At 47.3% G+C, this 14470-nt stretch overlaps 1 protein-coding gene across 1 annotated transcript in view; it reads left to right on the forward strand.

The window, feature by feature from the left end:
- The first annotated feature begins 493 nt into the window (after positions 1–493).
- PHF2 (PHD finger protein 2) overlaps positions 494–14470 on the forward strand; it is a 460832-nt gene continuing 446855 nt past the window's right edge. The window contains exon 1 of the mRNA XM_082265845.1: positions 494–802. Within this exon, the coding sequence (XP_082121971.1) occupies positions 705–802 (98 nt within the window). The 5' untranslated portion in view covers positions 494–704. The remainder of the gene's footprint in view (positions 803–14470) is intronic.

The following is a 14470-nucleotide window of genomic DNA, read 5'->3' on the forward strand; positions in this document are numbered from 1 at the left end:
TATATTGTAGTGTGGTGTTGTTGTCCTCTCTCTATATACACACACAGTGTACAGAGTGGTGTATATTGTAGTGTAGTGTGGTGTTGTTGTCCTCTCTCTGTATATACACACAGACAGTGTAGAGTGTAGTGTACATTGTAGTGTTGTTGTCCTCTCTCTGTATACACACAGACAGTGTAGAGTATAGTGTATAGTATATTGTGGTGTTGTTGTCCTCTCTCTGTATACACACACAGTGTACAGAGTGGTGTATATTGTAGTGTAGTGTGGTGTTGTTGTCCTCTCTCTGTATACACACAGACAGTGTAGAGTGTAGTGTACATTGTAGTGTTGTTGTCCTCTCTCTGTATACACACACACAGTGTAGAGTGTAGTGTATATTGTGGTGTTGTTGTCCTCTCTCTGTATACACACAGACAGTGTAGAGTGTAGTGAGGCAGGCAGGCAGAGCTGTCACCAGGGGGCACACAGACAAAGCCTGTCCCCGCTCCGAGCCCCGCTCAGCCGCCGCCTCCCTCGCTCTGATCCGGGAGGAGCTCGGGGAGAGCCCACGGAAAGTTTCCCGCATTCAGCCCCCCGCATTGTGCCCGGATCCCGAGCTGTGCCGCCCGGCTCCCCTCCCCCTCTCCTCTCCTCTCCCGGCTCCCCCCGGTGTCCTGTCCTCCGTCCCTGGCTGGGAGTGTTGTTGTGAGCGGGGATCTAACATGGCGACGGTGCCTGTGTACTGCATCTGCCGCCTGCCCTACGACGTGACCCGCTTCATGATCGAGTGCGACGCCTGCAAGGACTGGTTCCACGGCAGGTAGGGATCGGCTGTGTGTCATCCGGGCCTCCGGGTGTGCGGTGCCCGGGGAGGGGAGGAGGGTGTCCGGGGAGGAGGGGGGGGGGACTTATTGTTAGCCCGGTGACTGTCATCTCATGCCTCTATTGTGCGATCGGCCCCCCACTCACTGTCCCGGTGTGATCGGGGGTCCCCGGTGTGTGATCGGGGAAGACGGGGATGTGTCCCCGGGGTTTGGTTTTGGTGGGAATGACAGGCGGCCTCCTCCTCCATCTCCTCTCCGTCCTCCTGTGTGCCGCCTGTCAGTCTACACAGCACTATTGTTCTCCATAGTGTCACCGGACACCCCCACATCCTCCATATGGATCCCCTCTGACACATCCTCCATGTGGATCTTCTCTGCAACATCCTCCATGTGAACCCCCTCTGACACATCCTCCATGTGAACCCCCTCTGACACATCCTCCATGTGAACCCCCACTGACACATCCTCCATGTGGATCTTCTCTGCAACATCCTCCATGTGAACCCCCACTGCCCTGATACATCCTCCATATGGACCCCCTCTAACACATCCTCCATGTGGACCCCCACTGCCCAGACATCCTCCATGTGAACCCCCCACTGCCTTCTGCAACATCCTCCATATGGATCCCCTCCATGTGTGACACCTCCTCCATGTGGATCTTCTCTGCAACATCCTCCATGTGAACCCCCACTGCCCCCTGACACATCCTCCATATGGATCCCCTCTGACACATCCTCCATGTGGATCTTCTCTGCAACATCTTCCATGTGGACCCCCACTGCCCTCTGCCACATCCTCCATATGGATCCCCTCTGCGACATCGTCCATGTGAACCCCCACTGCGACATCGTCCATGTGAACCCCCACTGCGACATCCTCCATGTGAACCCCCACTGCGACATCCTCCATGTGAACCCCCAGTGCCCTGACACATCCTCCATGTGGATCTTCTCTGCAATATCCTCCATGTGGATCCCCTCTGCCCTCTGACACATCCTCCATATGGATCTCCTCTGCCACATCCTCCATGTGGACCCCCACTGCCTTGTGCCACATCCTCCATGTGGATTCTGCCTTACTTCCTAATGTCTATTACCAGGACTTAGGAAGGATCACCCCTGACCAGTCTGCATCTGCACCCCTACCGTCCTCTTCTTCCAACATCACCAGTACTGATCCCCTCCATAACCCACCTTCATCCTCCTATGACCAGTCTGCATCTGGGTCCTCTTTCCCCACCAGTTCTCATTTACTCTGTAAACCACCTTCATTCCATCATGACCAGTCCTTATCTTTATCGTCTCCTTCCCCACCAGTTCTCATTCCCCGGTGACCCAACCTAATTTCCCCTCTAGTAGTCCTCATCCCCCCAACCAATCTTCATCACCCAAGACCCATCTCTATCCCCCATGAGTGGTCCTCATCCTCCCATGACCCATCCTCACCCCTCCATGATCAGTTCTCATCCCTTGGTGACCCTGCTTCATCCCCACATGAGTGGTTTTAATCCCTCCAACCAGTCCATATCGCCCTATGATCGGTCCTCATTCCTCATGAGTGGTCCATATCATTTCATGACCTGTCCTTATCCTCCCCATGACCAGCTGTCATCCCCAGTGACCCATCCTCACCCCGTTATGAGTGGTCCTCATCTTCCCATTACCTGTCCACATCCACTGGGGATCTATCTTCATCCCCCCCATGAGTGGTCCTCATTCCTCCACAACCTGTCCTCACCACCCCATGAGTGGTCCTTTTCCCTATTACTCATCATCATCCTCCCGTACCCCGTCCTCATCCCCCATGACTGGTCCTCATTCCCCTTGAGCAGTAGTCATCTCCCCATGATCCATCCTCGTCCTTATTTCCCCATGAGTATTCCTCATCAATTCCCGTCCTCACCCCCCCCCCCCATAACCTGTCCTCATCCCCCTCATGAGTGGTCCTCATTCCTCCACAACCTGTCCATCCCCCCATGAGTGGTCCTTTACCCCATTACTCATCATCATCCTCCCGTACCCCGTCCTCATCCCCCATGACTGGTCCTCATTCCCCTTGAGTAGTCGTCATCTCCCCATGACCCATCCTCGTCCCCATTTCCCCAGGAGTATTCCTCATCAATTCCCGTCCTCACCCCCCATAACCTGTCCTCATCCCTTTTGACTGTTCCTCACCCCCCCATGAGTTGTCCTCATTCCCCCTATGACTGTTCCTCATCCCCCCATGAGTTGTCCTCATTCCCCCTATGACTGTTCCTCATTCCCTTGAGCAGTCCTCCCATCTTTATCCCCCCTATGACTTGTCCTCATCCCCCCTATGACTGTTCCTCATTCCCCTTGAGCGGTTTACATCCCCGTCAGTGTTCCTCATCCCCCCCATGAGTGGTCCTCATTCCCCTTGAGCAGTCCTCCCATCTTTATCCCCCATGACTTGTCCTCATTCCCCCTATGACTGTTCCTCACCCCCCCATGAGTGGTCCTCATCCCCCTCGAGCAGTCCTCCTATCTTTATCCCCTATGACTGTTCCTCATCCCCCCTATGACTGTTCCTCATCTCCCCATGAGCGGTTCACATCCCCGTCAGTGTTCCTCATCCCCCCATGCCCTATCCTCATCCCCGTCAGTGTTCCTCATCCCCCCATGCCCTATCCTCATCCCCGTCAGTGTTCCTCATCCCCCCATGCCCTATCCTCATCCCCGTCAGTGTTCCTCATCCCCCCATGCCCTATCCTCATCCCCCCTTTTCTCCTGTATGTTGTGACTATCTGGGTGGAAGCAGAAACTTGAATGGCGGGCACAGCGGCGGGCAGATAGCTCTGTAAAAAGTAGATTGGACAAAGCTGTTTATAGTCTGGCTGCCATTAACCCTTTGTAGTGCAGGGCCTAGGGTGGGGGGATGTAAATAGCTGAATGCAGGAGAGTGTGTTGGCCCATCAGCCGTCCCTTGTCTCCAGTTGTCGCGGTTGGAACATCCTCAGCGCTTCGGCGTCCACCATCAGGAGGAAATCTTGCCATGAATGGTTTTAGTGGCTCTGAATGGGGATCAGCTGGTCTCGCTCTGGCTGCTTCATTGACAGGCGAACAATAAGGAGCTTGTGCTCTATTAACCACTTCTGTTCACCAGACAAGTGCCCCGGTCCGAGCCGAGGCTGCCAGCACCCAGCTTCCAGGCCGGAGCCGGCATTACACAGCACAGCCATGATCAATGTAAAAAGAAATAGAAGCTGGAGATTTGGTGGCCAGGCCGGAGCCCGGTGTATATGGCACCCTGGAGGGTAATGCTTTGCCAGTGCAAGCAACCTAGAAAACGCTGTGATTACCCTGTGCAAGAATTTATTGAACGCATCCAAAGAAAAAGTGCAGCCAGTCAGATTGGATCAATAGCATTCCATGAAGCTGCTTCTTACACTCTCCTCGTTACCACTGTTCCTGGCATGGATTACAGGCGGCTGGGGAGGGCGAGTGTATTCAGGAGGAGTCTGATTGCATTGTGTACAAAGGGTTAAAGAGGAGAGAGGTACAATGACAGTTCTGACAGAGGGATGTGCATCAGCAACGGTGTGACAGTTGTGTCCAGTCAACGATGACAACCCCACACATCCTGGCATCGGAAACATAATTGCCTTTGTTTATATAAATTGTGATAGATAAAGCTACCAGTATTTGTGTCTGGGTGATTTCTACCACATGGGTTTAATACTTCTAACTCTTTTTTGTGGGACTGTGATTGTCTATTAAGAATGTATGTGTTTACATCGGGTGACGTGTCCTGTGTGATTGTCTCTGATGATGGTTAGTGTATGTGTTTACATCAGGTGACACGTCCTGTGTGATTGTCTCTGATGACGGTTAGTATATGTGTTTACATCGGGTGACCAGCCTGTGTGATTGTCTCTGATGACGGTTAGTATATGTGTTTACATCGGGTGATGTGTCCTGTATGATTGTCTCTGATGGTTAGTATATGTGTTTACATCGGGTGACACGTCCTGTATGATTGTCTCTGATGATGGTTAGTGTATGTGTTTACATCAGGTGACCCGTGTTGTGGGTTTGTCTCTGATGAAGGTTTACATCATGTGACCAGCCTGTGTGATGGTCTCCAATGATGGTTAGTGTATGTGTTTACATTAGGTGACCTGTCTTGTATGATTGTCTCTGATGATGGTTATATGTGTTTACATCGGGTTACCTGTCCTTTGCGATTGTCTCTGATGGTTTGTGTATTTGTTTACAACATGTGACCATCCTGTAAGATTGCTGCTAATGAATGTTAGTGTATGATTGTCTCTGATGATGGTTAGTGTATGTGTTTACATCAGGTGACCTGTCCTGAATGATTGTCTCTGATGATGGTTAGTGTATCTGTTAACATCGGGTGACCCTTCCTGTATGATTGTCTCTGATGATGGCTAGTATTTGTATTTACATCAGGTGACCTGTCCTTTGCGATTGTCTCTGATGGTTTGTGTATTTGTTTACAACATGGGACCATCCTGTAAGATTGCTGCTAATGAATGTTAGTGTATGTGTTAACATCAGGTGACCCGTCCTGTATGATTGTCTCTGATAGTTAGTGTATGTGTTTACATCGGGTGACCTGTCCTGTGTGATTGTCTCTGATGATGGTTAGTGTATGTGTTTACATCAGGTGACCTGTCCTGTTTGATTGTCTCTGATAGTTAGTGTATGTGTTTACATCGGGTAACCCGTCCTGTATGATTGTCTCTGATGATGGTAAGTGTATGTGTTTACATCGGGTGACACGTCCTGTATGATTGTCTCTGATGATGGTTAGTGTATGTGTTTACATCGGGTAACCCGTCCTGTATGATTGTCTCTGATGATGGTTAGTGTATGTGTTTACATCAGGTGACCTGTCCTGTTTGATTGTCTCTGATGATGGTTAGTGTATGTATGTGTTTACATCGGGTGACCCGTCCTGTATGATTGTCACTGATGATGGTTAGTGTATGTGTTTACATCGGGTGACCCGTCCTGAATGATTGTCTCTGATGATGGTTAAGATTACGACACATTTTACAGTCTGACTGATTGTAAAATCTTCTTTAGATATACTAACAACTGTGAAGTACAAGGGCCTGCCTGGATGGATACAGATTAATTGGATAGATTAGGTAGGTCCTCAAATTACATAGTTTTGCCCAATCTAAAGTTGATCGTATAAAGATTATACAGACATAATATAATGTGTATGACCCATCCTGTATGATTGTCTCTGATTAATGTATCTGTCCATGTCTGGTGACCTGACCTGTACGTTTACCTTTGATAAGTGTATGTGTTTAGATCAGGTGAGCCGCCCTGTGTTTCTAATGAATGTTAGTGTATGTGTTTACATCTGGTGACCGGTCCTGTGTGATTATCTCTGATGATGGCTAAGATCCCATTTAACAATCTGATTGTACAATCTCCTTTACATCTGCCAACAACTGTGTAATGCAAGGGCCTGCCTGATTAGATAATAATTGATTGCATAGATTAGGTAGGCTAGGTCCTTATATTACATAGTTTTGCCCACAATCTAAATGTATAAAGACTTTGCAGTCAGATTATAATGTGTATTGTGACCCTTGGTGTATGTGTTTACATTGTGTGACCAACCCTGTATGATTGTCTCTGATTCATGTATGTGTTTACATTTGGTGACCCTGTGTGATTGTCTCTAAAGATGGTTAGTGCATGTATTTACATTGGGACACCAGTCCTGTGTGATTGTCTCTGATGATGGTTAATGTATGTGTTTACATCATGTGACCCGTGTTGTGGGTTTGTCTCTGATGAAGGTTTACATCATGTGACCTGTCCTGTGCGATGGTCTCCAATGACGGTTAGTGTATTTGTTTACATCATGTGATCATCCTGTATTGTCTCTAATAATAGGTAGTGTATGTGTTTACACTTCTGAGATGGTCTATATATGTGTTTTCATCAGCTCAACCGTCCTTTGCGTTTGTGTTTACATCGGCTAACTCATCCTGTGCAATAGTCTCCAATGATGGACCCGTCCTGTGCGATGGTCTCTGATGATGGTTAGTGTATGTGTTTACATCAGGTGACCCGTGTTGTGGGTTTGTCTCTGATGAAGGTTTACATCAGGTGACCAGCCTGTGTGATGGTCTCCAATGACGGTTAGTGTATGTTTATATCAGGTGACCTGTCCTGTGCGATGGTCTATTTATGTGTTTTCATCAGCTCAACCATCCTTTGCATTTGTGTTTACATCGGCTAACACGTCCTGTGCAATAGTCTCCAATGATGGACCCGTCCTGTGCGATGGTCTCTGATGATGGTTAGTGTCCGGGTTTACATAAGGTGACCTGCCCTTTCCGTATGTGTTTACTTTAGGTGACCCAGCCTGTGCGATGGTCTCTCCACTCTCCAGTGATGGTTAGTATATGTGTTTACATCAGGTGACCTTTCCTCTGTGATGGTCTCTGATGATGGTTAGTATATGTGTTTACATCAGGTGACCCGTCCTGTGCGATGGTCTTCAAAGATTGTTAGTGTATGCATTTACATCAGGTGACCCATCCTTTGCATATGTGTTTACATCAGGTGACTCGTCCTGTGAGATGGTCTCTGATGATAGTTTGTGTATGTGTTTACAGCAGGTGACCTGTCCTGTGCAATGGTCTCTGCAATGATGGTTAGTATATGTGTTTACATCAGGTGACCCATCCTTTGGGATAGTCCCCAATGATGGTTAGTGTATGTGTTTACATCAGGTCACCCATCCTGTGTGATGGTTGCTGATGATGGTTAGTGTATTTGTTTATACAGGTAACCTGTCCTTTGCATATTTGTTTACATCAGGTGACCCGTCCTGTGCGATGGTCTCCAATGATGATTAGTATATGTGTTTACATCAGGTGACCCGTCCTTTGCATATGTGTTTACATCAGGTGACTCGTCCTGTGTGATGATCGCCAATGATGGTTAGTGTGTTTACATTGGGTGGCCTGTCCTGTGTGATGGTCTCCAATGATGGTAAGCGTATGTGTTTATATTAGGTGACCTATACTGTGCGATGGTCTCAGATGATGATTAGTGTGTTTACATCAGGGGACCTGTCGTGTGCGATGGTCTCAGATGATGGTTAGTGTGTTTACATTGGGTGGTCTGTCCTGTGCTATGGTCTCCAATGATGATTAGTGTATTTATATCAGGGGACCTATCCTGTGCGATGGTCTCAGATGATGGTTAGTGTGTTTACATTGGGTGGTCTGTCCTGTGCTATGGTCTCCAATGATGGTTAGTGTGTTTATATTAGGTGACCTATCCTGTGCAATGGCCTCTGATGATGATTAGTGTGTTTACATCAGGGGACCTGTCCTGTTCGATGGTCTCAGATGACGGTTAGTGTGTTTACATCTGGTGAGCTGTCCTGTGCGATGGGTCTAGATGACGGTTAGTGTGTTTATATCAGGGGACCCGTCCTGTGCGATGGTCTCAGATGATGGTTAGTGTGTTTACATCAGGGGACCTGTCCTGTGCGATGGTCTCAGATGACGGTTAGTGTATTTATATCAGGGGACCTGTCCTGTGCGATGGTCTCAGATGACGGTTAGTGTGTTTACATCAGGGAACCTGTCCTGTGCGATGGCCTCAGATGACGGTTAGTGTGTTTATATCAGGTGACCTGTCCTGTGCGATGGTCTCAGATGATGATTAGTGTATTTATATCAGGGGACCTGTCCTGTGCGATGGTCTCAGATGATGGTTAGTGTGTTTACATTGGGTGGTCTGTCCTGTGCTATGGTCTCCAATGATGGTTAGTGTGTTTATATTAGGTGACCTATCCTGTGCAATGGCCTCTGATGATGATTAGTGTGTTTACATCAGGGGACCTGTCCTGTTCGATGGTCTCAGATGACGGTTAGTGTGTTTACATCTGGTGAGCTGTCCTGTGCGATGGGTCTAGATGACGGTTAGTGTGTTTATATCAGGGGACCCGTCCTGTGCGATGGTCTCAGATGATGGTTAGTGTATTTATATCAGGGGACCTGTCCTGTGCGATGGTCTCAGATGACGGTTAGTGTGTTTATATCAGGGGACCTGTCCTCTGCGATGGTCTCAGATGACGGTTAGTGTGTTTACATCAGGGAACCTGTCCTGTGCGATGGCCTCAGATGACGGTTAGTGTGTTTATATCAGGTGACCCGTCCTGTGCGATGGTCTCAGATGATGATTAGTGTATTTATATCAGGGGACCTGTCCTGTGCGATGGTCTCAGATGATGGTTAGTGTGTTTACATCAGGGGACCTGTCCTGTGCGATGGTCTCAGATGACGGTTAGTGTGTTTATATCAGGGGACCCGTCCTGTGCGATGGTCTCAGATGACGGTTAGTGTGTTTACATCAGGGGACCGGTCCTGTGCGATGGTCTCAGATGACGGTTAGTGTATTTATATCAGGGGACCTGTCCTGTGCGATGGTCTCAGATGACGGTTAGTGTGTTTATATCAGGGGACCTGTCCTGTGCGATGGCCTCCAGTGATGTTTAGTGTATGATTTTTTTATCAGCTGACCCATTCTTTGCATTTGCATTAATAGTGATTTTTTTTTGTACCCCTCTGTGCCAAGGTCTGGCAGTATGTTAGCCGCAGGACTTTGCACTGCAGTCTGTCTTCGGTATAACATTGGAGATTATATGAGCATGAAGGACATGGAAAACGACTGGTTTTCCATAGCCAGCTGTAATTGTCGGTGGGAAGGTCCGCGCTCTTAGTGTGTGCATTGCACTTTTTATGTTTTGAGCTGCTGCGGTCCTGTCCTGTTACATTGATGAGAATGATGGGGCGATGTTATAATATACAGTATGTATACTTATTCAGGAGGTCAGAGAACTATTTACAAAATTCCGTAAGCCATAGAGAATTCCATTCTTATGGTGTGATGATAGTAAACTGACATCTGATTGGTTGCCATAAAAGACATTAGACAGCTGTTGGATTATCGCTGAACATGTGTTTAAATGGATGTTACATTAACTTACCCAAACCTGCTTCATAATGTATATGAGAGGAGTCATTAACCTTACATTGGACAACCACGAGCACCAGGATGACACAATCCAACCCAACCAATAACCTCTTCTCTGAGAACTATTGGCGTTTGCTGCTGCCAAAGAATATTATGATCAGGTTGCTTTTTGCTAGATTGGGGGACTGTCCCCTGGGATCATTTTTAAGGTGACCGTAGTATACTATAGAGTATTTCACTACTGTGCAAGATAGGACATGATCAGTGCCTTGGCTCTGAAGGGATGTATTGGCAGATCTCTGCATCTTGGTGGATTAAAGCGGAACAGCAAAAAACGGCCGAGAGGCGAACTGTGTATGGGCAGTCTGAACATCGATCGATCAACTTGGGTACAACCAGCATGCCGGGTTTTACCTGCAATTATAGCTAGCGGCTGCTATAGCTGCTAGCAAAAATCACTGACTTCTCGCATTGTCTCCCATCTGGTGGGAGTGGACAATGGCCTGATAGGAGGGATTCCCTGCATTAACATTGTCTTTGTTAGTTAGGGAATCAAGCAAATTCCTCTCCATTTATGGCCAGCCTCAGCCTCGGTCTGATTTGCAGTGGTCATGATGCAGCACATATGATCAGTTATGACCCCGGCCATTTGGGTTGTCAGTTCAGTTGAGAGCACAAGCAACTGTGCAAGGTACTTTGGGATATGTGGTCCTTAGAAACTGAAAGTAAACAGCAGATGAGAAGCTGCAGAGCATGTAGGGAATCCAGGAAGCTGTATAAAGAGACGACCAGCAGGCAGGCAGCACTAGTAACATGAAAGGAGATTTTTATTATGTAAGCTTAATGTTGGATTGTGAAATATACTGAAAGCAGTGTTTGTATTGATATTGCAATGTTGATGATATAAAAAGAAAGTGTAAGAAAAATTGTTCTAAAATAACTGAATGTCATTCATGGCCTTTAATTCAAAACCTGGGACAGCTGTACAGATAGCATTTTTGAAGGAGGTTGTCAACGGCAGCCCCCATAATTCTATAAAGTAAAACTATAGGCAAAACTTTTTTTGTCATTTTGGATAAAGGAGGGTTATAACCCCTGTCAGTGTTTTTTTTGTGTTGTCATGTGTGTGCCAGTGGGGAGATTTCCCTTTACTTCCTGTCCTACAGCCAAAACAGGAAGTGGGAGGAAATTCCTGCAAATTAACCACTTGTCGACTGTATGTGTGTGTGTGTGTGTGTGTGTGTGTGTATATATGTATATGTATATGTATATATATATATATATATATATAGCAGCAAAGTGGCTTTCTTATGCAGAATCATGTATCTGTACGTGATTCTGTACTTCTGGGCCTTGGGCGCGCACACGTGCCACCAGTGACCAGCTGTGATTGGACACAACAGAAACCAATCAGCGAGACCGGCGGACTCGGAAATCTTTCCCAAGAGAAGCAGAACGGCTATGTAAATAAGGCAGATCGCTGTTCTGTGAGAAGGGAAGGAGGTGATCCTGTGTTTCTGCTAAGCAGGAACCGGGATCTCTGCCTTCTCACAGTACAAACACATCACCCACAGTTAGCAAGCACTCCCTAGGCCCACATTTAACCCTTTGATCGCCCCTGATGTTAACCCCTTCCCTGCCAGTGTAATTTGTACAGTGACTGTGCATATTTATAGCACTGATCACTGTATTGGTGTCACTGGTCCTCTAAAAAGCGTCACTTTGTGTCCAGTCTGTCTGCCGCAATGTTGCAGTCACCGCTATAAGTCACTGATCGCCGTCATTACTAGTAAAAGATAAATAAAAATTCCATAAAATATCCCATAGTTTGAAGGCCCTATAACTTTTGTACAAACCAATCAATATACGTTTATTGGGATTCTTACTAAAAATACGTAGCAGAATACATATTGGCCTAAACTGATTAAGGAATTCGATTTTTTATATTTTTTAATTTGATGTTTTTTTTTTTTATAGCAGAACGTAAAAAATATATATATATTTTTTTTTCAAAATTGTCAGAGTTGTTTTGTTTCTAGTGCAAAAAATAAAAACCGCAGAGGTGATCAAATACCACCAAAAGAAAGCTCTATTTGTGGGGAAAAAAGACATCAATTTAATTTGGGTACAGCGCCACACGACCGCGCAATTTTCAGTTAAGATAACGCAGTGCCGTATTGCAAAAAATGACCTGGACATGAAGGGGGGTAAACCTTCTGGAGCTAAAGTGGTTAAGGGAATTCCATGGGGACCCCCAGGTCACCAGAAGTAGTGTTCCCCCCTACTTTTCTGGGAACAATCCAAAATTTGAGGATTTTTCTTTACTTTCACTTACATTGATGACCGTAAACAAGACAAATAGAGAGGGTGAATCTTCCTAAATGAGCTTTTCCTTTAGTTGTACTGTAAGCATAGCCCAGTTGCATCCTTTCTGTCTATTCTATAGGGCCAGCTGGTACAAATTGGTTAAGGGGAATTGTTTGATTAGTCAGGTCAATGGCACTGAATTACAGGTCTGTAGTGTCATTGTTACAAAGCAGAAGATAGAGGTTGAATAGTCCTGGGATGAAGCACAATTTCCTGTTGTTGATCTTTGGTTCTTTAGGAATGTGGCTATAACTTGTACTGCGATCTTACCAGTCGTGTTCTGATATATTATTGAACTGTTTGTGTTCAGGACTGGAGCGTAGCACTGCAGCATTGTCCACATAGCAGAACGCCGTTCCCAGCAGCTGTTGTGTGCTGTACAATGTGAAGTTGGCCTCGATGCCAAGTTCTAGCTGTAAACAATCATGTGTTTGAATGCTTTGGAAAACCCATTTCAACCATGCAGTTGTGAAGCATGTACAAAATTAGACACAAATATATCATTGTTCAGTGCTGGGTATGCTGTCCAAAAATATTACACTAGGGACTTGTTCACACCAAGTCCGTTAAGATGCGTTATTCTGAATAGATCAATGCAGAACCAATGCAAGGGCATGTAGAAAGCAATCATTGCACACACTGCATGGCGCTGCACTGCACCGAGGTGCCAAGACTTGAATAAAGTTTCATTTTGTCATTAGAGATGCACTTCTTGAACTCATCTCTAATCCCAACTCCCACTTTTTTTGTACTCTAGTGCAGGGCTTGACAAATTTGCTTTGAATCTAGGAGCCAGCTAAAAAAGTTAGGAGACAGTTTTTCTGGCACTGATAAGGTGACATTGAGGAGGCTGCACTGATAGGACGCTGATGAGGCTGCACTAATAGGACACTGATGAGGCTGCACTGATAGGACACTGATGAGGCTGCACTGCTAAGCCAGCATTGACCAGACTGCACTGATAAGGCAGCATTGATGGGGCTGCACTGATAGGGCACCGATGAGGCTGCACTGATAGGACACAGATGAGGCTGCACTGATAGGACACAGATGAGGCTGCACTGATAGGGCACTGATGAGGCTGCACTGATAGGGCACTGATGAGGCTGCACTGATAGGACACTGATGAGGCTGCACTGGTAAGCCAGCATTGACGAGACTGCACTGATAAGGCAGCATTGATGGGGCTGCAATGATAGGGCACCGATGAGGCTGCACTGATAGGACACAGATGAGGCTGCACTGATAGGACACAGATGAGGCTGCACTGATAGGACACAGATGAGGCTGCACTGATAGGACACAGATGAGGCTGCACTGATAGGGCACCGATTAGGCTGCACTGATAGGGCACTGATGAGGCTGCACTGATAGGGCACTGATGAGGCTGCACTGATAGGGCACTGATGAGGCTGCACTGATAGGGCACTGATGAGGCTGCACTGATAGGGCACTGATGAGGCTGCACTGATAAGGCGGCATTCATTGGGCTGCACTGATAGGGCACCGATGAGGCTTCACTGATGTGCACTGATAAAGCAGCATTGATGGGCACTGATAGATGGCCACACCAGCTGTTCAGGGGATAGCAAGCTCTCGGGCCCATACCCGACTCTGAGCCGCAGCCCATCCAGGGGGGGATCCCGGGGATCCCATGTGAGGTAGTGTTTAGCTCGTGGCCATTGCCGAGCCTGTTCAGAACCGTCTGTTCCCACTCCAGGGAGTCTCTTCAGACTGCTCGATTTAGACCTGGAAGGAAGAGAGAGAGCCACACAGGGGACACTTCCAGCCAGGGGCTCTGCCTTTGTCAGCACCGCTCCTCCCTGGACCCACCCCTCCTACTACCCTACAACCCCGCATCTGCCCTAACCTGCCCTTCAGAGTCCCACCACTTTCCTCCTTTAACCCCGCTTCACAGCGCTGCCCCTCTCCATCAGAAAACACATGTTACACCTGCAGGTCACCCGGCAATGTTGCAAAGGTGCACCCCCCCCCCCCCCCCCACTAGCTACTGGGCCTGACAACAGCCCAGGCACCAGACCACATTTTCTAGTCACCCTGGCACCTGGGATTTGTCGAGCCTTGCTCTAGTGAGCTGCAGCTGGGTAATTTGGAGTTGGGGTTATAGATGAGTGTGAAGGATGTTCTTATTCGTGACACCTAAATCAAGTTAAGCACTTGACCTCTGAAAGTGTTTACCCCCTTTATGACCCGGGCATTTTTTGCTATTCATCACTGCATTACTTTAGCTGGCAATTGCACGATCATGCGACAGTGTACACACATGAA

This window comes from Pelophylax lessonae, assembly GCF_965119305.1.
Source record: "Pelophylax lessonae genome assembly, chromosome: 8".
Classification (NCBI taxonomy): Eukaryota; Metazoa; Chordata; class Amphibia; order Anura; family Ranidae; genus Pelophylax; species Pelophylax lessonae.